At 38.1% G+C, this 24601-nt stretch overlaps 1 protein-coding gene across 2 annotated transcripts in view; it reads left to right on the forward strand.

The window, feature by feature from the left end:
- Positions 1-24601, forward strand: part of LOC111152012 (glutamate metabotropic receptor 8) — a 757409-nt gene that overhangs the window by 129819 nt on the left and 602989 nt on the right. For both annotated transcript variants that reach the window (XM_022510280.1, XM_022510281.1), the window contains exon 2: positions 16601-16817. In XM_022510280.1, coding sequence (XP_022365988.1) covers positions 16601-16817 — 217 coding nt within the window. The remainder of the gene's footprint in view (positions 1-16600; positions 16818-24601) is intronic.

The following is a 24601-nucleotide window of genomic DNA, read 5'->3' on the forward strand; positions in this document are numbered from 1 at the left end:
GAAGGAGAGCAGCAGAGGCAGAGGGAGAAGCAGGCTCCCTGCTGAGCAGGAAGCCCGTTATGGGGCTGGACCCCAGGATCCTGAGTTCATGACCTGAGCTGAAGGTAGAGGCTTAACTGACTGAGCCACCCAAGCATCCTAAGGTAGATTATATTCTTAAATGACATTAGAAACTGTTTAAGTTAAACTTTCTCAAATTTTATTCCTTAAAATTAAAAAATAAAGAACCAAAAAAAAAATAAAGGACATCTAATATATAAGTCTCATCAAGTTCGAGGTTGAAGTAGTAGTATTTTTCAAGACGGAAGTGTCTGAAAGGTTTTATTTTCTTTCCTTTTCTGCTTCTAAGAGTCCAATGATATTTACATACAGTCTCTGGCAAACCATCATGAAAACATTTACATATTTAGATTATTTAGAAAATTAGAGAGAATTGGAAAGACAATAAATGTCTTCATATATCTAAGTTATGGTCTATGAAAAAGGAGTCAGCTCTTCATAAAAAAAAAAAGTATATTTTCATTTAAGCACCAAAAATGTGGAAAGCTTTTGAGAAGCAGTGTTACCAGGTAGATTGTAGATAATCAGTAACATATATGGACCATCTACTGTGTACAACGTGCTTTCCTAGAATCTGCTAAAGAGCTAGTGTATTCCAGGGTCTTAGCTCACAAGCCTACCCTGTAATAGGGTAATAGTTGTAAGGAATATATTTGTTCTTTAAAACTCAAGTGCAGGAGCACCTGGGTGGCTCAGTGGGTTTAAGCCTCTGCCTTCAGCTCAGGTCATGATCTCAGGGTCCTGGGATAGAGCCCCACATTGGGCTCTCTGCTCAGCAGGGAGCCTGCTTCACCCCTTCTCCCTGCCTTCCTCTCTGCCTACTTGTGATCTCTCTCTCTGTCAAATAAATAAATAAAGTCTTAAAAAAAAGAAAAAAACCTCAAGTGCAAGCAACTTTTTTCTTCTATATCAAGTAGCTCTGGCAATGAGCCACATTTACTAGCATGTCAAGAAATTCAATCATTGTCATATTTGGGGCCTATACTTCAGTTTCAGTTGCTACAGAGACGTTTGCTATGGACATGCTCACTGTAGCCCCCACGGGCTATTAAAAGGCACTGACCCTTTCCTTCCATGGCAAACACAGGTAAAGGGCACTTTGATGAGGTTCCTGGGTTCTCAGACGTTAGAATGGAGCAAAATGAAGATCTTCATCAGTCCCTGATGAAGCACGACACTACTCTCTCCCATTTCCAGTTCCTCCTCTTCAAACCTTGGGTGATCCTCCTTCTCTAGAGAATTTAGATATACAGCTTCTGTAAGCTAAGGCTTCTGAAAACAAAGCCTGTTTATTCTCTAGGGAATACAGGATTGACTGCTCTTGTGGCAGACACAAAAGGAGGAAAAAAAGGAAAAAAAATCTTTCATGGTTCTCCTAGAGCAATAATAATCAGATAAAAATTAGTATGTCACTAAATTATCCTGCTGCATATGAATGCTTTGGGAAGTTTATTGATGGCAAGGTACATTGCATCTTAAATTTCACTTTCAATCTTGCAGCATTTGTCAAACTTTTGTTTTTCAAAAACTCATCTGTTATTTTCAAATAATTGAGCAATATGTTTTAAAAACCTCTTACTGACACTCAACACTTGACATGATGTATTATTCACTGGTCTATAGATTAACCATAACACTGAAAATAAACTTCATGCCAACATTTGATGCAAGAATTGAAACAAAATACTCTTAAAATATGATTACAATTTGTGAATAGTGGGATATTTTTGAAAAGAAATATCTGGATTTTTAGGAGATATTTTTCACCTTAGGGGAAGTGAACATCATGTTCAAGGCACCAATGTCTTAATAAAGTGAGCTTAGAGGGAACTTTTCTATCTCCTCCTGATGATAACATCAAGATCTACCAAAATAATCCTTGCAATGAATACATTTAAATCCCTTTGAGTATAATATGGAAAATTTTCTAAAGAAAATACGGGGCTCCTGAGTACACATTCAATGTTTTAGATTAGAGCATTGCTTCTCCAACTTTATTGTGCATAGGAACCACCTGGAGATCTTGTTAAAATATAGATTCTCATTCAGTAGGTCTGGGGTGGAGCCTGAGGTTCTACATTGCTAAGCAGCTTCCAGGTGATGCTGTGCTGTGGGTTTGCTGACAACACTGAGCAGCAACATTATAAAAAAAAATTCATGGACTAGAGATTTTGTAGTCAATGCTGGTGAATCAGTCTTTAGGAATGTAAATATATCTTTCATGCCAAGGACATACCAAAGCATATTTCTTTCCTCTCAAGGAAATTAGGACCTAAATTTATTTTTTAAAACGTCTTTATTTATGGTGGCTAATCTGACCACTGAAAGACATAGGAAAGATGAGGGCCAGACAAGGTAGACCAAAGTCCTGCATTGTATGCTGTAGGAGGAAAACACTCAGTACCTTGTAGTTTGAAATTGTTACAAACAATAAAGTATGTAACTCTTATATAGATTTGGAATCAGGCTGAATAGCTTGATGTGGTTTGAGAATTTTGGTATACCAGTTAGCTTCTAGTTTATGCTGGTAAAGATGTAATAAGTTTGGGATATGCTCTGACATACAAGTTGGACACACTGGGTATTTCAGGGACATGGGTATGGAGCTCAGAAAAGCGATTTATACTGGATGGATAGATCTGGAGTGGTTGTCAAGTGAAAAGAAAAGGCAGTGTAGATCGTATCTTAAAGAAGACTAATAGTTAAAGGAAGAAATACAAGAATAATAGCCAACAAAGGATATAGAGATTTATGAGGAAAATTGGGAGAGTGATTTTTCATAGAAGTCAGGTAAGATTATTGGCATATAGTAAGTGATTAACAAATGCTTATTGAAATGAAAACCAAAACCAAACAAACAAAACCAGACTGAACTAGGCTCATGAATACTTTGTACAAAGACCACTGAATTGTTTGATTTTCCTAAGCATATTCTTTTATATGTTGGTTTCTATCAAGTATTGTCCCCTGTGCTTGGAATACCCTTCAGTCTCCTTCTACCTTTCCTGATTTCCGCCTCTGCTAATCACCCGTTGTTTTTGCACATGCTTTTTCTTGTCTTTGGGCCTCAGCTCCTGACTACCCTTGTGTACCTGGGTGTTTGCTGCCAAAACTACTCGAACTCTACCTATGCCCACACTGTCTTTGACCAATTTGCTGGTACCCAGCTGGGCTAGGAAGCCTTCCTCCACATAAGGGACTATAGCAATTGGTAGAAACCAGAGGAAGGAGATTATATTTACTTATAGGGAATGTTCATTTTTCCTTTTCACTGTGATGACCTACGTGGTGATGGTAGTGTCTGAGCTCTACCTGAATCATGGCCTAAGACCCTGAGAGGGTGGTGTACGTGATTAGAAAAGGTGAGAACAGGAAACTGTGGTTGCATTTTTAGGAATGTGGGCACTCATGGGAGGCAAAGCTACTGAAGAACAAACATTTTAAAATAGACCTGAGGTAGTAGAGGGCAGAGGTGTTTAAGAGATGAATCAAGATCCACACTGGCTGTGTTTGAATCCCATTCTACCATTTACAAATTATTCAGCCTCAGGCAAGTTATTTAACTTTTTCCAGGTCTCAGTTTTCTCACCCATAAAATTGGGAGGGAGCACTTAGCAAGTTCTTGGCCAATACAACCTGCTAAATGAATGTTGGCAAAACCTACCAAACACACATGTGTATATATATAGGTATACACACATAACCTACACATTCACACATAGTTTCATTAGTTAGGTGTGCAGATGGGATATGACACGTAAAGGAGGTTTATTAAGAGCAGTAAGCTAGCCCTCCCCTATGGATGCAGCAGAGATGGTAATAAAAGGGCTAATTAGTACACTTTGGAGAAACTTAATGTGCTGCCCTTTGGATACTAAGATGATAATGATGTTGCTTGGCAGAGGAACATGTGCTTGGCACATTCTTCAATATATAGTGGAATAATAGAATATGACTCATTTGCCTTCTTTCATCTACTTTTGCTATTATCCAATGATGGCCATTTATGAAATCAACTATTTGGTCTTTGGAATGTGGTGAGTTTTGTCCCTATGTAAATGGAGCTGTAGTTAAGATCTTTAACCTCATATGCACCCTCTTCTAACATACTGAATTCACTAGCTTAGATAACATAAAGGAAATGAAAATTTCCAGTGGTATTTGGTATTTGATGTTCAGAATCAGTACTTGAATGCCAGCTGGGGGATAAATAATCAGTTGAAAACCAGGGTATCAGTGAATGTGGGTAATCACTGAAAAGCCAAGAAATTGTCAAGTGGGAAACTATTTACAAAGACAAATGTCCTTATCAACATTCTACCTTATTTTCAAGATTCAAATCATATATTATTGAGTGATAAAATGCCAATCTAAATGGACTGTTTGCCAGCTTAAGGTTTATTGACTTCAATTCATTGGTTATTATTACTATTTATTTTTTTAATGGTTTATTGCTGACATGCTTGGGGGAAAAATTGAACCGCAGTGGTGATTGCTACAGCAAGAAAATCAGCAGAAGAGGAAAATTAAATGCTAGGTGATAGTTTTAAGTCAGCAGTGATGGGGATGAGTGGGTGGGAAAGTTAGATTTTTAACTGATTTAGCAAATGATGCTAAGAACATGCCACAACATCATTTTGGTTTTTCTAATGTAACAGATCATAATTGATCAATTTTTTTGTACTCATGTAAAAAAACCTCTTTACAGAAAATTTTGACTGTCCTAGGGAACTCATTAAGAGGTTTCCCCCACCTTTTGTTTAAAAGAATACTTAGAGATAGATTTCATTTCAAAATCCCAAACTGCATGAAAACTTTTTTCAAGAAGATATCTTTTATTCTGGAATACAGTGGAATCATGGTAGTAGTAGTTAGAAGTAATGAAATCAGGGAATGACATTCTCCTGTCTCTCCAGGATGCTGGGTCACTGAGCAGAGTTTTCATAGGTGGACAGATTCATTTATTTCTCATTCCTCCTCCTGAGAGGTGCTGAAAATGTATATTATCTTGTAAGGAGGAAAAAGCCCCAATTATTCTCCTCCTGGGTTATTTCTAACCTGTTTCTCATGTCTTTTGAAATCCTATCCCAAAGCCTTCACTGCTTGAGTCAAAGTGAAGTGTTTCTTTTACTTTTTGATCACTTTTTTACTTTCCTAGAAGAAACAAATATCAGAGTTTATAAGTAATATAAAGTATGCTCCCCCCCCCGTCCCTGTGCCCTTGCCTTAAGGTTGTTTTTTTTCCCTATGAGTTTAGTTTTTGCTGGATTTATTCATTCTTTCATTTCCCATCTATCCGTTCATTTGTTCACTCATTCCTGACCCTTATATACCTCAGGATCTATGAGAACATAACGCACTTTCTTGCTGATAATTAAATTTCAAGAAATTAAATTTCTTGCTGATAGTTATTTTCTTAAATAGTTCTGATATGAGAACCCAAATTATGCATATACTAGTTGAAAATAGTATGTGTGAAAAGCATGGGGAGTGGTGACCTTTGTTATAATATTATGCAACCTGTGACAAGTTTCTAAAATTAAGTACCTGTCAGTCAACTGCCCCTCCTCCTCACTTGTACAAATTCAGTCGTTTACACATCTGAAGGAAGGCTGAAGTGAGAGACAACCTGTGGCTGGTGTTGGGTGTTCCTTTCCTTTTTCCCCTCACTTTTCATGTGTCAGCTTAATGTCATTTCTTCAGGGAAGCCTTCCCAGTCCCCCCAGAGCAGACGAGTTACCTTGTTACTTTTTGCAGCCTGTACTTCTCTTTCTCAGTGCTTATTACAATTGCTGTTAAATGTTTATTTGGGTGATTGTTTCCTTAATGCCTGTCTTTTTCATCTCACCATATGCTTCGTCGGGGTGGAAGGACCATGTGTTGTTTGCTGTCCTATATCCAGAGCCCATCATGGTATCTGGAATATAGTGGGAGCTAATCTGTTGAATGGTCTAATCAAAAAGTAACCATTAAAAAGACATTATATTTAATTTAACCACTAATCAGAAAAAGTGTGTGTATTGAATTAACCTTTTTAGTTTGCAATTTTGCATATATGCTGGTTACCATTTTCTAGAAATTACAGTCTACTGAAATGTATGGAAATTAGAAAAAAAATAGTGTTCACTTATTTTTTGAATAAGGAAAAATTGAAGTTCAGGAGAAGCCATAAATTAGAAGAACTATAGAACTAGTTGGAATAAAAAAGTGAAGGTTTTAAATCCAACTTGCTATTAGAACTTTTGGTTGAATATATGCAGTGTGGTTAGGCTTAAAAATTCACACACTACTAGTGACTTGATAGATTATAACAACTCTTTCCTTTAGGAGCTACTGTGCTTTCTCATTGTAAAATGTAATTAGCAGCCATAAAAAAATGTATTAATCTTATAGGTTATAATTATGGTTGTTTAGATGTAAATTTTTTCATGTTCATAGATTGCTTGTCTTTCATTTTAAATAACCAGGTTAGAATGTCATTACCAATTTGATGAACATCATTACTGTTCTTTTTCAAACAGGACGTTACTTATTTTTCAAAAGAAATTTTAACTGATGGTTAGTTTTAGGGTTGGAGTTTCCAATAGCCAAACCAAAATGTCTTAGTGTAGATGTTTTGCCCAAAGTACTTGAAATCATCAAGTTATGAAAAAATAATATAACATAGGAAAGTGGAAATCTGCACAGTCATACATAAATTTATTTAAAGTGTCTAATGATCAGTGATGAATGATGCCTGAGACCGACTGTTTATTTGCCCCTCATATCCACCTTCTCTCTCTTGCCTTCTCTTCACTGTGTTGGGAGATGACTCTGTCCCCCAAACAGCAACAGTTTCTCTTACCCCTTGGTTTTCAGTGAGTGTGGTCAAGGAGAGAGCCAGCAGGAGGTCACAGTATAATTCTTTTGAATCCCTTTTTGTGGAGTGACCAGGGACTGGCTCTATCTCCCCAGGGAAGCCATTGCTTCTCTCAAGATGGCTTTCTTTTGCTTTCTGTAACTGCTCCCTTCTCTAGCCCTTAGTGCCCAGAGGTGGCAGCTGCCCCCTTCTGACTGTTACTGGATTTTGGCTTTACACTACCATTGCCTAAATACTGCCCCTGCCTTGAAAATAGTCCCTTTATGAACCTTCCTGTAGTTACCCTCATTTGAGTGTGCTGCTTCCCTGACTCAGTATGTTACCTTTGCAAAAGTGGCGAGAAAATGTACCCTATTACAATTCAGGAGAATATCCAAATGGATTACCTGAAACCAAGAAATGACTTTGTAAGTGTAATATATATTTATATTTTCAGGTATCTATATGTACAAAAATGTACTCTTTGACTAGATCTTCATATATGCCTCTGAAATTTCAGATTCACATCAGTAGCAAGCCATCTTTGAATTATTTATCTAGGAGTGAGAATGAATTGACCTTGTCTCTCCTTTCTCCAGTTGGCTTTGTTATCTGTGCTGTGCATTTGTGAGGAGGAAGGTTTTGGTGGGGGGTAGTCTGCATCCTGGCCCATAATGAAATTAAACTTATGACCTTAAAAGTACCAACGTCATGCTACAATCAGCTATGTTAATTAACCACAGGCCCTTTCAGTGTGGGTGTGTAGATAGAGTTCGCTTATTCTGAATGAGCTGATGTTGGGGAGAAGAATAAAAATAGAGTACACTGAAATCTCTCTCCTTGTCTCTTTCTTTCTCTCTCTTCCTGGCTTCCAGAATTTCTTGTTTCAACCTTCCTCTCCTTTTCTTTTGTTAAGCTCCACGGTGTAGCAACACACAAAAGTTTGTGTCCCTTCGAATCGACTGTGGGAATGGAACTGAGAAGAAAGCCAGGAACTGAATTTCACAGTTGGCACTAACTTATACAAATAGGAATATTACTATCTGTTCATTGCAGGCAGGATTGCTTTGAGTAGGTCTTGGTTTGGGAGAAGAATTGGACTTCCACCATGCTTTTGGAAGCAAACTGAGGATAGTCATTACTCTCCATTATTACTCCACTCTTCGGCTCTACTTTTCCTTTCTCCTGTGAACCTGAGGGGGGCATGACAGCTCAGGACAGTGTGAGGAGGGGAGGGTCAATGCTGGAGATTGACTTCTAGCTCCAAATCTCCTTATTTTTATTGAATTTCTGATTATATACTCACATTTTGCCAAGAGCAGCAAGCGGTTTTAATACCAGAAAAGTAGTCACATCTGAAATGACAAAGTTAAATGGCTGTAATCGTTCTGGTTTCCTGGACCAGCTTCTGTAACAACAATAAATCCATCCCAAGACCAAGTGGCAGGAAGTTATCATAGTGGTGGCTGCTGTTGCTAAGGCTGGTATTACTGGGGAAGTTCACAGGCAAACACTACCCCCTGAGGAAAGAGCATAGCTTCAAGCTGATCCTTAACTGGAGAAAACCAATGATGCTTTTGAACAACATGAGGAACCCACCCCACTAACTTCCTCCACTACTAAGTTCGACAATCAATGGACAAGGTTGTTTGTAGAGGTAAACAAGAACAAAAACCTTTTTGTCAGGAATTGATGGTGAAGATGTATGTGACTCATGTCCGCAAACCTGCTCTGCTCTGTCTGCAAACCTGTCCTCGGAGGTATATGAGTGTCTTACAGGAAGACTTAAATTTACCAGGATTCTGAGGGGCTTCCTCTGAGCTGTGTTCAGGTCGCTCATTGCTAGTCTTGTTGGGGGTGTCTTGACTCCTTAGGGATGTGTGTCAAACCAGAAACTTTGTCAAACCAGAAAGAAATGGATGCAGGATTCATGGTGTTTTGAGTAGACAAGGCAAGTTTTATGCTACTCCACAATATTTTGATATATAAACAGTGGGAAGCCCCCCCCCCAACACAGCCAGTGTGAAATTATAAACTTCTTAGACCATGAATGAGTATTTATTGTGTCTGAAAGTCCCTCAGACCCCTTTGCATCTCAGTAATACCCCATTTTACCCTCTCAGTCATGTGCAGTCAGACTCCATGATGGCAGCAGGAAGAAACACAGGCCATTTAAGGGAGACAGAAGCACTCTTAGCCCTGTCTAGAATATCCATTTTACAGATGAAGATAAGCAAGAAGGGGAAATAATTCTAAAATCTCTGACTTTGGTCCTTGATTAGAAATGTAATTTTTATTCTTCTTTAACAATAGACTAAAGTGTTTGCCAAGATAGTTATGAAACTTTCATGGCTATTTTCAGCATTTCAGAAAGGTTAGTGACAGTTGTAGGCTTCCCTACAATATGCATGCACAGCTACAGCTGAAATGGCCCTTAGTTAATTTGAACTGGAATTTTATCATCTCAGCTTGGTAACAACAGATTATCTCATGCTGATCAGAATCTTTAGCAAATGAATAGATCTTTGAGTAATAAAGAAAAGGGGGAATGGGCAAATTTTTACTTAAATAGTTTTATAGAAAAATCTTTCAAAATCACAATGCATGGAGAAAAATAATAAAAGGGGTCCTTGACTGATTGGTAGATGTATTAATTTTTCTTTCAATGAGTATTTCTTGAGCCTCTACTAGGTGTTAGAAGCTCATGTTATAGTTGTTTTTTCTTTTATTTTTTTTTTAATTTTTAATTTTTATTATGTTATGTTAGTCACCATACAGCCCATCATTAATTTTTGATGTAGTGTTCCAGTTGTAAACAGCACAAAGAAGAACCTGTAGAATCTACATTTTAGTAGGGGAGATGGTATACACAAATTAACACAGGCTGTGAAGAAGTGTAATGAAGGAAATAAATAGGGTGATGAGGTACTAATGAAGCTGGGGAGACCACTGTATGAAGGAAATCAAGGAAGGTCTATTTGAGGAGGAGACATTTAAACTAAGGCTGAAGCATGAGAAAAACCTTGGGCAAAACATAATGGAGTGAGAGGCATGAAGCCTGGAGGATAAAAAGGGCTTGGCTGGGTCAGGTGAGTGAAGGGAGATGTCAGATGGCAAATCACAAGGATCCTGCCTCAAGAAGTTTGGGCTTTATTATAGGAGCAATGGGAAAAAATTGAAGGGCTTTGGGCAAGATTTTTATCTTATCTCATTTTTTAAAAAAGATCTGTTTGGTTACTGGTGTAAAATAGATTTGAGAGAAGCAAGAACGGAAGCAGGAAGAACTGTCAAGTGGTTTTAGGAATCCAGATGATGCAATGGCTTGGACTAGGATGCGACTTTTTTTTGCTCTGCCATCACTGGGGCATGACCTGAAATGGCTAATTGAACTTAAGACGTCATGTCCAAATTCTGGCCAACAGGAAAGAGGGAGGTACATGAGATATGCATGCTCTTTTCTTTTAAGACCATTTTTCAAAAGTTACCCTCACCGCTGCTAATAATCATAACAAAGAAGGCTGGGAAAATGTAGTCTTCTTCGGATTGGCCAAGTCCTAGGTAAAAAATCTGGGGTTCTGTCTAGAAGAAGTAGAGAACAGTCACGAGAGGACAATAACATCTCCTGACTCTTACTTAAAATATATTCTTATGGTATATGCTTGTTTATTTTTACTAAAATATCCAAAAGGTTATAACTGAATTTCTTTTTTCTAAAATAGAGCTTTTGCTTCCTTGAGTTCTAAGTCAGACTTTGGCCTCTCTTAGAGTTTGTAAGTCCAAGATTCACAGAATGACTAGCTAAATGTGGATCAAGTAATTAGTTTTATTAACAGCTGGGCAAACAACAAATAACTTCCTCAGACACGCAGCCGTCTGTTAAGATAAACTGGATTGGAAAGCATTTAGTGTAGACTTGAAGCCAAAATGGTGCCTCCTACTCCCATGCCACACATCTCAACATTAGGACTGTATAGAAGACTTGAAATCAGCTTGTTTAACCAGTGACATGGGTTTCAGACCACCCTCCAACACATGCTTGTCAGTGGAATATGGAAAGGAAGGATGGGCTTCTTCTCTAAGAAGAGAGGCCTAGCCTCATCTTCTAGCCATACAGAGAAAAGAAGCCTGGTATGTGTGTGGGCAGGTCAGACAATGAAGGCAGAGCCTGTTAGTGACTCTTGCCCCATAAACATAGAATCTGACCTCTCATTCTGTCCTCCCCCCCCTCACCCCGAGAGAGTAAGGTAAAAGGTAGAGATCTAGGTAGAAAATACATGTTATACAGCTGCCGCAAAGAGCTAAGTTTAGGGGTAAGAATATCTTATGTGGACTCAAATGAAAATGTAATGGAAGAAGAAGAGTTTTTTCCCTAACCAAGCCAATTATCAGAAAAGTGGAAGCGAAAGCAATTTTTAAAGAGAGTATGATGTTGACTATCTTGAGTTGGGCAATTAATTGCCTCAAATATACTTTATTTGGGTAATGGAAATATGACCTTAAGTACACATCATATTCTTATGGAAACTCAGCACAAGGAAAATTAATGATAAAAAAGCAAAATGACAGGTGTTTTTAAGTGATGTAATTTGATGTTATAAGGCACTGAAAGAGAAAAGAAACAGTCATGTAAGGAATGTGGTAGAGAAAGCTGGAAGGAAAAATGGGTGGAGGAGGGCTAAGAGGTTAGGGCAGGGCTGAGAATGGGAAGCTTGGCAATGTATGTCTCTTCTACAGAGACCTGGAAGAGTGGGTATATTAGGGCTTCTGGCACACTCACAGGGTGATGGGAGAGAGGTTAACAAAAGTACTATTTATAAGGTGTACTATTTAGAAGTACTATTTATAAGATATAAGTACAACTTATAAGTACTATTATAAGATAAAGGACCCATCACTGGATAGGAAGTACTCAGGAATCGGCAACACTAAGATCTGAAGGGGTAAGTGTAGAGAATAGTCACTAGAACCTTGTAAGAACTCTAGCTATGGATGAGGGCTTAGGCAGAGGAATACCAAGTTGGTGGAAGAAATTGGGAGCATCAATCCTCACTTCTATCTCCTGCCTTCCCTCTCTCTTGGTGTCTCCCAATGGCCAAACTCAGATGGAAGCCTGAGGTGACTATCAAGTGGATAGTCAGAGAGCAGCCTCCTAGGACATAGAGCAGGAAGGAGAAGGAGTAAAAAGGGCAAATGGAGAATAGTTTGTCCAATATTTTGGTGGAATGCGGGGTGGAAGGCTGTGGGGAAGAGTCTGCATCAAAATTCCTGCCACAGTTTAATTAATTAATTGTCTCCAAAAATTTTTGAGCATTTGTTCTGTCAGATGCTAGGGATACCAAATAAATCAATAGAGAGTTTTTCAGTGGGAGGCTCATAAGCCAGCACTCAGTCATAGTTCTCGTGTCAGATGATGGAGGTTGTGGGAGCAAGGAGCAGAAAAAACTGCTCTGCCTGAAAGAGTTAGCAGAAGCTTCCTAGGGAGGAAGTGACTTTTGAGTTGGATATTGAATTTGGGCAGAAGATTGCCAGGTGGACAGAATGGGCTACATAGGGAATAGCATGTGCAGGAGTGCAGACTCCACCAGGGCATGACAGGGAAGACAGTAGGTTAGGTAGGAGGATGGGATGGAGTCTGACTTCAGGGTTTGGTGACCCAGACTGAAGAGTCAGGATATCTTTTGAATGGGCAAGTGAGAGTTAATAGAGGCTTGTGGCGGATGTTACTTATTACAAGGAATGAGCTGATGCAGAATGCTTTCCCTAACACCCTCTTTTCTTGGTACATTGTCCTTTCCTTTTTCATTTCCCTCTCTACTTTTGTCCCTCACTTACCATTTCTTTTTCATTTTTCTTTTTTTATTCTTGTTGTTTCTAGTAAATGAAACTCTAGTAAATGAAGAGGGATTAGGATGGATTTAGTGGAGAGAAAAGAAAAAGAAAGATTCCAGATTTTAAGAAAAAAACAAACAAACAAACAAAAAAACCCAAAAAGCCAAAACAAAACCCACTGCATTTGCCAGTAGGGGGTTAATTTGAGGATAGTGGAATTATTGGGAATGCTGGCACAGAAATTAAAATGCTTAATGAGCCAGTGCTTAGTGGTCAACCACAATAAAATTAAAATGAGATGCAACTTCATAATGACTTGAAAAGTTGTCTTAAAATATGATCAGTATACTCTGATGTCTATTATTGTAGACTGCAACATAGCAAAAATTGAGCAAATGAAAACACAAACATGTACTCTCACTTTTCTACATGTTGATCTGCAAAGAGAAAACTCCTTAAGACTTTGGGGAGTAAGTTCTTTACCTAATTATTCAAACTACCATTTTCTATCTGCACTTTTATTTTATATACCCTTTACACCTGTTTAATTAATCCTAAACATGAAGCTGACTGCTAATTAAACAGCCCTGAAAGTGACTGACTGAAGGTAGTAATTTGAGATAATTAGTTTTGGTTTCAAACACTCAATTTTCACACTTTGTGCTCATTTTTAGAAAGGTGTGGCTCATTATTATAGGCAGGGTGGGAGTTGTGTAAAGCATTTTACTGCTGGACTCTGAGTAGCTGAGGAAGTGGGAGGGTTATCATATATCCGAATAAGACAAGGAAATGGTATAGTGCTATAGAATTAGCCGTAGAATGCTCCCCTGTCTCTTCCTACCTGCACACACACACTCACACACACACACACACACACACACACCATTCACACATGCACAGAATTCCTTCCAAAGTGAAAGTCAGGCTATTGAATATTTTTCATTAGAGTGTAGAAATGTACATGCTCTTGGTCTTTGGGAGTTTTATTTAGTAAAAGGTAGATCTCACTGAGTCATTCATTGTCTCTTTCTGAGGTTATTTAGAAGCAAGCAATAGAAGGTGAAAGAGGCCCAGATTTGGTGTGTGGTTTGAGATTTGAAGAGGTGTCCTTGCTGAGGAGTCATAAGCACAAAGTCTATTCAAGGGAACAATCTTATCTAGCAAAGAAAGCAAAGGGGCAGGAAAGAGGCAGGACGGACTGGTTTTTATGGTCCCACAATGTTAACAAGCAAGTTAACATGGTCCCACTAGGAGAATAGGACCAGGAAGAATTGGGGGTTAGATAGGATAAAATCATTGTTATAGGCAATATATAGAGATATAGGTTATACAGAAGCTGAACAGATCCTGCAGCACCATGGAGAGCTCCAAGCACGTTGTTCTAGACGCTGCTTGGGTAACTAAGACTTTTGTACCTTGGGAAGTTTAGTTTCACTTTATTGGCTATAGATATGAAGTAGGACTCTCTAGACCCATGAAAGGGTTATTCAGATGTTGAGGGCTTTTCAAGGATGTCAAGGGGAGAGTCCACTCCATGTGGACTGGAAATTATCTGGCCAGGGTGTGGTAGGGAATGCATTGCAGACTATGCAGTCAGCTGTATGTGGGAAGATGGAAGTGCAGCCTTTTGGACATTTTAGCACTGACATTACCTGCAGGATCAGATGCAGAACAAAGTTAATTGTTTTATGTACCAGTCAGACCTGCATCTTTAACCAAGCGACCTGAATTGGGGCATCTTGGATTCATTATGACCTCTGAACTTGCACACTGTGGCAGGGCAGCAGAGGAGCGGCGAGATGCACTGTTGCATAGCTCATGCTCCCAAGTTGCCCTCTTTCACTCTTCATACTTTCCTTGGCTTTGACTGTCTTCTTCGTTATGCCCCCACCATTCTTTATCTCCAGTCCCAGAGACTCTTAAACTCCACATCCCCAATATTATTACCTACTTTTTAGTTGCTTTCATTCACTTCATGTAAGCTCAAAAGAAGCCAAAAAAAAATTAAACTCATAATTTTTGTCTTCTAAATCTCCTCTTTCTCTATGTATCTTGGTAAATAGCAAACAGCATCCACCCAGTTACTACAGCCATAGAACTAAGAGTCAGTCCACATTTACCCTCATTACCTTCACCTTACCTTGGTTTTTAGATACTTACAGAGTCCACACCCTTCCCTAACCCCATCCTTCCCCATCATTGCCTTAATTGAGTTTTCATACTTTTTATTTATTTATTTACTTACTTACTTATTTGACACAGAGAGACACAGTAAGAGAGGGAACACAAGCAGAGGGAGTGAGAGAGGGAGAAGCAGGATTCCCGCGGAGCAGGAAGGAGCTCGACCTCAGGACCGTGGGATCATAACCGAGCTGAAGGCAGACACTTAATGACTGAGCCACCCAGACACCCCCAGTTTTCATACTTTCTTACTTAGATTTCTATAATAATTTTCTAACTCATTGTTCTGCATCTAACATAGCTTTCCTTTAATTTATCTCTAAGCATAAGATGGGCCCCCCTGCATTAGATTCTTCTGGAGAACATATTGAAATGCAGACTTCTAAGGCTCCAGACATACCAAGTCAGAATTTTCAGGAATGGGGCTAGCTAGGTGTACATTGAAATTTGAGGGCTGCAACTTTCTCCACAGCTGCCAATATGATTTTTCTGAAACAAAAATCTGATTATGCCACTATCTTAGTTACAGTCATTCTGTGCTTCCCCATGCCTTTGTGATAAAATCCACACTTTTTGTCATACCCGACTAGCCCTTTATCTGCCCAGCTTTGCAGTTTTATTTCCTGATGTTCCTCCCTTGCTATCTCGCTTTCCCTCTGTGTGAAATGCTACAAATCCTGGAATCTACCATGCCCTTTCTTGACTGTATGCCTTTGGATATGCAGTTCTTTGTGACTGAAATGTCCTTCCTCACCTTGTTTGCCGATTTCTTGCATTGTCTGTGCCCCATCTCGGCTGAATGTCCTTCCACTCTACTTCTTTAGCATCATGTGTTCTTCTATCCTAGCACTTTTCACTGGTAGAGTAAAAGTCCTCATTTGGATATATGAGTAAATGTTACATTTTAAAAGATTTTTAGGGGGAGATTTGTGGCATGTAGTTAATTTGTTACTTCGATTTATTTGGATAAATGATATAGGATTCCTAATTTTCAAAGTCTGGTAATTCACCCTACATATGTCAGAAAATTGTCTCTTTTCCTAAAGAAATGATGGTATAGATTCCCATTTTTTAGTATTTTGAGGTGGGCAGCTGGAACCATCTTTTCATTAGAAGATACATAGTTGACTGTTCCCATATCATTTTGTGGTACTGAACGATCATATCAATAAACAGTCAATAGACTCACAAAACTGTATATTTAAAGTAATTTACCAAAAGTGTGATCTTAGGACTGAAATTGTATCAATTGTAAAAAAATCTCTTATTAAATTCTCTGTTTGTGATCATGTAGTCTTTATGTCCTAAAGGCAAATACAGTTTCAGAGGTGGCCTTTTCTGATGTGCGTATGCACTATGCTTTCATTTTGGCTTCATTTTTGTGCCAGAACTTTATGGTATAAAAAAAGAGCAACAAAAGGCACAAATGTTTTGCTTTGGCTTCAGAACCTGAAGTAATACTAAGTTCTTTCTTGCTGTTTAGAAATGTGTTTTGAAAGAAAGTGAGCCTACAGACTTTTATAAAATGCTAAATAAAAATAAAATAAAATTGGCAGTCACAAAACCATATTTTGGCTTTAGGCTGATATGTCTGAGTTACTGGTATGGCTTTGGCTACTTAGTCTCTTGCGTGACAATTCTCCATTCGACAGATTCCTCCTGGGTTGAAATGATCTGTCATTTGTTTTGCAGATACCTCAAATCAGCTATGCATCCACAGCCCCAGAACTAAGTGATAACACCAGGTATGACTTCTTCTCTCGGGTAGTCCCACCTGACTCCTACCAAGCTCAAGCCATGGTGGACATTGTCACGGCACTGGGGTGGAATTATGTGTCAACACTGGCTTCCGAGGGCAACTATGGAGAGAGTGGTGTGGAGGCCTTCACTCAGATCTCAAGGGAGATTGGTAAGCATATATTTATCAGATGATTGCTTTTGGAGGCGATAGGTTGTGGAAGTCTGAGCATCTCCAAATGCTCTCTGATCTATGTGGAATAATTAGAGCTCCTACAGATGCATGACCCAGGCTGTCCACTCTAGGGGGAAGTTGGTTTTATTATATATGATGTTGTTGTTCATGGTCTATCAAGGTGACACTTTGGTGCTAATTTAGGAAATAGAGCTCCTGACTTAGGTGAACATTTTTTAAAGTTGTCTGTTTTGACGAGGGAGTTTGATGGCACATTAAAGCCACTGTAAATATGAATAAATGACATACTATTTGATTGTTCTGGATGGAAGTTTACATTAGCAAGTCATTAAATTTAAAAAAAAAAAGGCAGTGGAATTTAACATCCAACACTAGAGGGATTAAGACTTGTAATCATCTTAAAATAATACTGAAGTAGCCCCCAAGGCTATACTTTCAGCCATATTCTTATTGTCATATTTGACTTTTTGCATTTTTATTCTTACCTTATGCTCTATGGCTTACAGTGGAATGAAGGGCAGTATGTAAGATTTGGGTTAGAGCAAGGTGCTGATGAGCTCTGCTGGGCTTTTTCCAAGGTGCTTATCCAAATCTCTGTAGGCATTTTTCCACATATATATTTAGCCTTGAGTTTGTAAATCCATTCCATGTGTGAAAAAAACAGAATAAAACAAAAAACAACTTAAAGTACAAATCTTATTGCTGATTGGTTAACCACATAATTTGGTGGGTGAAAGGAGGCATATTGTTACTTAACAAATACTATTTTTCTTATTAAGAATTACTGAATAAAATGTACATATTTTTTCTTTAAGAGTAATAATAATATTTTGTGGAAAAATTAAAGTGCCCCTTGGCTATTTTTGAGTAATTTTGAACTTGAAGGAAGAAATTATTTTGATAATTTGTTGTCTTTCTTGGAGGGTTCAGCTCAAAAAGACAATGGGAGTGATTTAGGCTTGTCTAGAATTAGCAAGGACGGAGTCTAAAGTTATATTATTGGAGTAAGGTTTCTCTTGAAAGACTTGAAGATACTTGGGATCTGTTCCTCTGCATATGCTAGGACATGAAAAATTATTATACGTGATAGTATATTCAACATTTGTTCCAGTGCTGTGCTATTGCAGGAAATGTAGAGAAGGCCTGGTGTTGTTGGATGGATTGGGTTAATTGATTTAATCGGAGAACTGTCCACACCTGTGTTAGTGTCCATGATACCATACTCTCTGCTCTTTGAAATTTTAAATTCCATCGTTATTGCTATAAAAATGATTCAGACATTCAATTGTGCTTTAAATGACGAATTATATTATCTTTTTCGGTAAGAATCCAAAGTTTATCTTAAAGGAAATGCCCACTCAAATGAAAACAAAAGCTTCTGGAAGCAGAGCTAATGCATTATTTAAGCAGCTGATGTCGGTTCTCACCAGAGTGATAATTCAACAAGAGAAGGAAACTGATAGAGTATGTATTGAGATGATATGTTTTTTTGCAGTGATCGTGTACATTCTTCAACTACAGGTCACATTGTATGCCTGAAACCGATTGCTATGAAAAATTCAATACAGGACATAATTTGCCAGTTGTTGCAGAATCTGATAAAATGCATTGTTCTAAAAGTTAAGTGAGATCGCAGTTTTATTCATTTGACTAAAAAAAGAAATACTTAGTTTTCACTTTTGAGGAGCGTTGCTATACTCTGGTAATACTGTCACATAAAAGGATTCAGATGGTTCCGTTCATTATTCCTGTTTCTATGTTAGTCATTCGTATGGGAGAAAATAATTTTAGTGCCTTGTGTATGTGCCTGATTAGGGCAACACGTTTCTTCAGTGTTGATCCTTTCAGTATTCTGTGACTTGATTGGCTGTCCATTCTATTTCAGCTCTCACTTATCTGGGGAATGGAGAAGGGCTGGATTGTCAATTAATATGCAGAATACTGAAAAGGCCAAATTGGTACCACACTAGAGTATGCCATGGAATATATTAAATATCAAAATCATCCCTCATTTTAATGACAAAGATTTTTATCTAGAACAAAAATAGCTGAAAATTAAACCTTTTACATGACAATGATATTAATGGGAATAGCAAATGGTAGCAACTTAACCCATTCTGAAATGATCTGATGACTGATGAAAATTCATTAGTTCTTTAACATTCGCTTCTCTTACTACAACATCGATGACATTTCTGTCACCATGTTAGTAGTGTGTTTTTAAAAATCTTAGTATGTTGACTGAGAAGACAATGTATAAATTCATTTTGTGGAATGTCTGCCTATTAAAAAAATTATATATTTTCCCAACTCTTATAAATTTTGTCATACTCTATTCTGAATTTCTCTCTTTAGAAACATTGATTGCTAAGAAATTTCAGTGTAAATTGAGGCTTCTAATGTTTCCTTTCTGATTAATTCAGACAGATCATAATGGAATGAGAAGGAAGTGAAAATCTGTTTAGTGATAAATTGCTTGTATGGTTTGATTAGAACATTTTTTATTTTAACAAATCTAAGACTTGGGGAAGTGTCTGTGAATCTTGGAAAATGAAGAAAATGAGTGAATGATGGTCACGAACACAGACAGATGTCTGTGATGGCTCTTACCTAGCCAAGATTATTCTAGGGAGAGCAGGACAGGAGTAACTCAATAAAATAAAGACAAATAGTCCCTTGATATCTTAGCTATTATAGTATCAGCCCAAGGCATTCTTGACTGTAGGATTTTTTTTTTGAAAAGACAAAAATATATTTGAGATTAGCAAATAGCACAATTTGATCAGAGCATAGTTTGTGTCGTGAAGTATAGGAGACAAAAATGGAAGACTTGACATGGACACAAAGTTGAATATTTCACCTCCTGGAGAGGTGATTTTATTCATCTTCTAGACAATGAAGGAAACTGTTGAGGAGAGAGAGATCTATCAGAACATATTTAAGATTATATTAATGAGAAGTGGAAGATGGGGAGACCATTTGAGAGGCCTTTGCAGTAGTAATCCTAGCTTGTTATAGGACAGTGACTAGAAATGGAAGAGGGAACAGACTTAGGAGACAATTATGACGTGGGGTCCATGGAGCTTAGCAATTGATTGGAAGTAGAGCTTGAAGGTAAGAAAAAAACTAAAGTTGAAGTTGAAGTTCTTTTTAAAAAATTTTTATTTATTTATTTATTTATTTATTTTGAACTTGAAATTCTTAACCTGTGCGATTAGGAGACTGCAAGTGCCACAAATAGAAAAGAGTCAATTAAATGGAGAGGTTGGTTTGGGATTGGATTGGAAGTGTGGTTTGGTTAAAAATACTATATATTGTAGGTACCAATACATATGTTTTTGGAGAAAAACAGCAAAGAATGTTCGTCTAGAGCTGAGAAGGGAACTGGGATATAGACCTGAAGCTTATTCTCACAAAATTGATAATTGAGGTGGGAAAGGTAATTGCTGAGGTAGAAGATATAGAGTGAAGATTGATTGGGGCTGAGGGTAGACTTTTGGGGAGAAGTTTTATATAGAGGTGTGTGATAACAAGACTTGGTAAGGATGCATAGAAAAGGGAACACTAGTACACTGTTGGTAGGAGTGTAGATTAGTGCAGTCATTATGGAAAATGATATGGAGGTACTAAAAAATTAAATATAGAACTATTCTATGATCCAGCAACCCTACTTCTGAGTATATATCTGGAAAAAAAATGAAATCAGTATCTTGAAGAGATATCTGTACTCTCATACTCATTGTAGCACATAATAGTCCATAATAGCCAAGTTATGGAAACAACCTAAGTGTCCATTGCTGGAGGAATGGTTGAAGAAAATATATATAATATATATGAGTGGAATATTATTTGGCCTTAAGAAGAAAAAATTCCTGCCATTCGTGACAATATAGATGAACCTAGAGGACGTTATGCTAAGTGAAATAAACCAGACACCAAGAGACAAAGTGGGGCGCCTGGGTGGCTCAGTGGGTTAAGCCGCTGCCTTCAGCTCGGGTCATGGTTTTGGGGGTCCTGGGATCGAGTCCCGCATCCAGCTCTCTGCTCAGTGGGGAGCCTGCTTCCCTCTCTCTCTGCCTGCCTTTCTGCCTACTTGTGATCTCTCTCTGTCAAATGAATAAATAAGATCTTTAAAAAAAGGAAAAAAAAAAAAAGACAAAGTGCCCAAAACAGTTGAACTCATAAAAGCAGAGGGTGGAATTGTTGTTGCCAGGAGTTGGGGAGTAGGAGAAATGCGTAAATGTTGGCCAAAGAGTGCAAGCTTTCAGTTATGCCAGCTGAATAAGATGAATGTAAGATGAATGTATAGAATGGTGACTATACTTAAAATACTGTATTGTATACTTGAAATTTGCTAGGAGAGTTGATCTTAAGTATTCTCACCCACACACACACAAATAGTAACTATGTGAAGTGATGGATATATATGTTAATTAGCTTGATTGTGGTAATCATTTCATAGTATATACATACTTTAAAACATCATGTTGTACACCTTAAATACATAGCATTTTCATTTGTCAATTATATCTCTATAAAGCTGAGGAAAATTGATATAAACGGGAAAAAAAAGTGTGGGAGTAATGGCCTAGGCTTAGAAAAGCTAAGAGTAAGTATGGAAGAGTATCACCTTCTCTTGATAGGTTTGTGGTGATGAGAGGACTCTCAGTCTCCTTTGAAGAAGATTTCCATGATGGGAGATGGTAGGAGTTCTTGAGGAAAAATTTAAGGGCATTGAGCTGATTTTCATAGGCAAACAGGAACTTTTGCCAGAGAGCATAGCTGAACATGTGTGGTACAATGGTAGGAGTCAAGGAGTGCCCTTGAGGGGGTGCATTAGTTCCCTAGAGCTGCCATAACAAATGCCATGTACTAGATGGCTTAAAACAATAGGAACATATTATCTCACAGTTCTAGAGACCAGAAATCTGAAATCAGAATGTTAGCAGGGCCATGCTCCTTTTGAAGACTGCAGGGGGAAATCCTTCCTTTTCCTTTTATAACTTCTGGTTTGTGCTAGTCATCCTTGGTGTTCATCGGCTTGTAGAGGCTTCACTCTAATCTCTGCCTCTGTTATCAAATCACAGTCTTCTCCTTTCTTGTGTCTGTCTCTATGTCTTCTCTTCTTATAAGGATGCCCATCATATTGTGTTAAAGGCCCACCCAACTCCAGGATGACCTCATCTTAATTGCATTTGTGATCACCCTATTTCCATATAAGGGCACATTCTGAGGTACTGGGTTTTAGGATTTCAACATATCTTGTTGGGAGACACAATTTAATACCCATAGCAGGGAATAGTAGTGAAGATGGATGTACTTAGGGAGCTGACTTGCAGTGACAGGAATGGGAGGTAAACCAGGAGGACAATAGAGTAGAAATAAAGATGAGAGAGGCAGTAAGTAGACAGAATTTGGTTAATGGAGAAGCCTATAACAAAACCAGATCAGAAGTTTCTTTTTGAATGTTACAGGATTTTACCCTCCCTATCCTGACTACTTGAGTAGATGGAGTAACCTAATGGATGATTCAGGGTTCCATACTAGGGTAGGTGGTGGTATCTGAGTCTGGCTTTCCTAAACTTCTAGGTAGTTAAGAGCTTCCTAGTAGGATCATAGTGGGCACTCCCTGTGCAGTGGAGAACAGGCTGTTCAACCCCCCTGCTTTTTGTTCCAAGATGCTGCTCTTTTCAATGACACCTTGGAAAATTATGGACATCTGAAGAGTCTTATGGAGCCCAGTTTATTTTTATTTTCCCTTTTGGGCTCTCTTGGCCTGAGGGAAGGGAATAGCTCAGTTGCTGCTGGTTGTTAAGATTTATCCATGTTGCACACCCTCAGTTGTTAGGAAGAGAGTCCTCTATTTCTGTCTTGTTTTAATTATTTGATATGATGTTTTCACTGATACTGTAATAAAGAGTTTCATAGTATATGCCTACATTTTTCCATCATAAGCTCTGGGGCTTGCAGGTTCTGACTCAAAAAAATGACTTCCTTGAGTCTTTAGACAGGCTTTCACTTGTCTTCCCTTATTATATTATTTTTAAAAAGAAGACAGGATAATAAATGTTAATGCTACCACTATCATTATAAGGGGCAAGAAAGCTAAAGCTTTATCTTTGAAGATAAAAGGAATTTGTGAAAGCATTATATCTTTTCACTGTGGATTTGTACAGTAAGGCAACACACCTCCTTTAATCAGTCATCATGTTTATGAATGGCTTATTGAAGATGACAGGCCTGCAAGTCATCATCGCACACATTACAGGGGGCAGAATAGACCTGATTCTGTCACATCTTCTAGCATACGTGACTATTTTTTTTTCTAATTTTTTTTTTCTAATTTGCAAGGGCTGGAAGCTTCCAACTATTGTCTGACATGTGTTTGGAATCTTAAAATCTCAGAATTGGAAGGGATTGCAGAGGTCATTGGACTGCCACAATCTGTTTGAAATGTTAATGCAATAAACCAATTTAATTAATTCTTTTTTTGTGTATAAAATGACTGACACTTGCCAATGGTAATTTTATTTTTTGGCGGGGGTCAAGCAATAAAGTCAGGGAGATTTCATTCCTAGTATATAATTGAAAAGTGCCCACTGATCATATTTCTAAACTATGTCAGTACCATTTTAGAAGAAAACGGTTTTTTTCTCTTAGATTATAAACAAGAACCAAGTTTCTATTAGCTGAAATGGATTCACTTCAAGATTAAAACAAAGTATTTTCAATGACAGAAAGAAAGGAATACGTAAAGAGCAGCTTTTCCCCTCAGATGTTCATTGCTTGGAAAAATGACTTCCAGCAGGCAAAAATCAATTTGACAAAAGTATTAATGTTGTAAAATACTATGAATGAAAGGAAACATTTAAATTCAATTGAAAATTTTACTTTATATTCCTACAGCTGAGTTCCATTGATAACACCACATTTCAAGCTGCAAATCATATTTAATTAATATTAACACCAGGTAATTGGCAAGAATAACTTCAAAGGAGGGCTGAGGACATTGCAAATTGGAACTGCAGGTGCCGTGATCTTGCAGAAGCTTTATAGGGATCCAAAGAAAGTGTATATGATTTTAACAATGACTGCAGAACCTGATCAAATAGAGCATCATTTCAAAAAAATTCAAAGCTGTTCTTCACCTTGGCCTTTCTTAATATTTAGGGCTTAGGAACTGCTAAGTAGCAGCAGCTGCTGTTAATGTTATGTTAATGTGAAATAGCAACAGCATTCAATAAGCGCTTTCAGACCTACAATTCTTTTTTTTTTTTTTTTAAGATTTTTATTTATTATTTGACAGAGAGAGACACAGCCAGATAGGGAACACAAGCAGGGGGAGTGGGAGAGGGAGAAGCAGGCTTCCTGCTGAGGACAGAGCCCGATGCGGGGCTCGATCCCAGGACTCTGGGATCGTGACCTGAGCCGAAGGCAGAGGCTTAACGACTGAGCCACCCAGGTGCCCCCAGACCTACAATTCTTAATGCTGTAGTTAAGTGTTTCTTAAACAATGGCAGTTTGATGCAGTGGAACCCACGTTGGAGTCAGGAACTTGCTTAAAGAAGTTACTGCGGCCGATGTCGAAGAGTTTACTGCCTATGCTTCCTCTAGGATTTTGATAGATTCCTGCCTCAAGTTGAGATACCACCTTACACCAGTTAGAATGGCCAAAATTAGCAAGACAGGAAACAGCAAGTGTTGGAGAGGATGTGGAGAAAGGGGAACCCTCTTACACTGTTGGTGGGAATGCAAGTTGG

Source organism: Enhydra lutris, unplaced genomic scaffold, assembly GCF_002288905.1.
Source record: "Enhydra lutris kenyoni isolate GAN:26980312 unplaced genomic scaffold, ASM228890v2 scaffoldscaffold27, whole genome shotgun sequence".
NCBI classification, from domain to species: domain Eukaryota; kingdom Metazoa; phylum Chordata; class Mammalia; order Carnivora; family Mustelidae; genus Enhydra; species Enhydra lutris.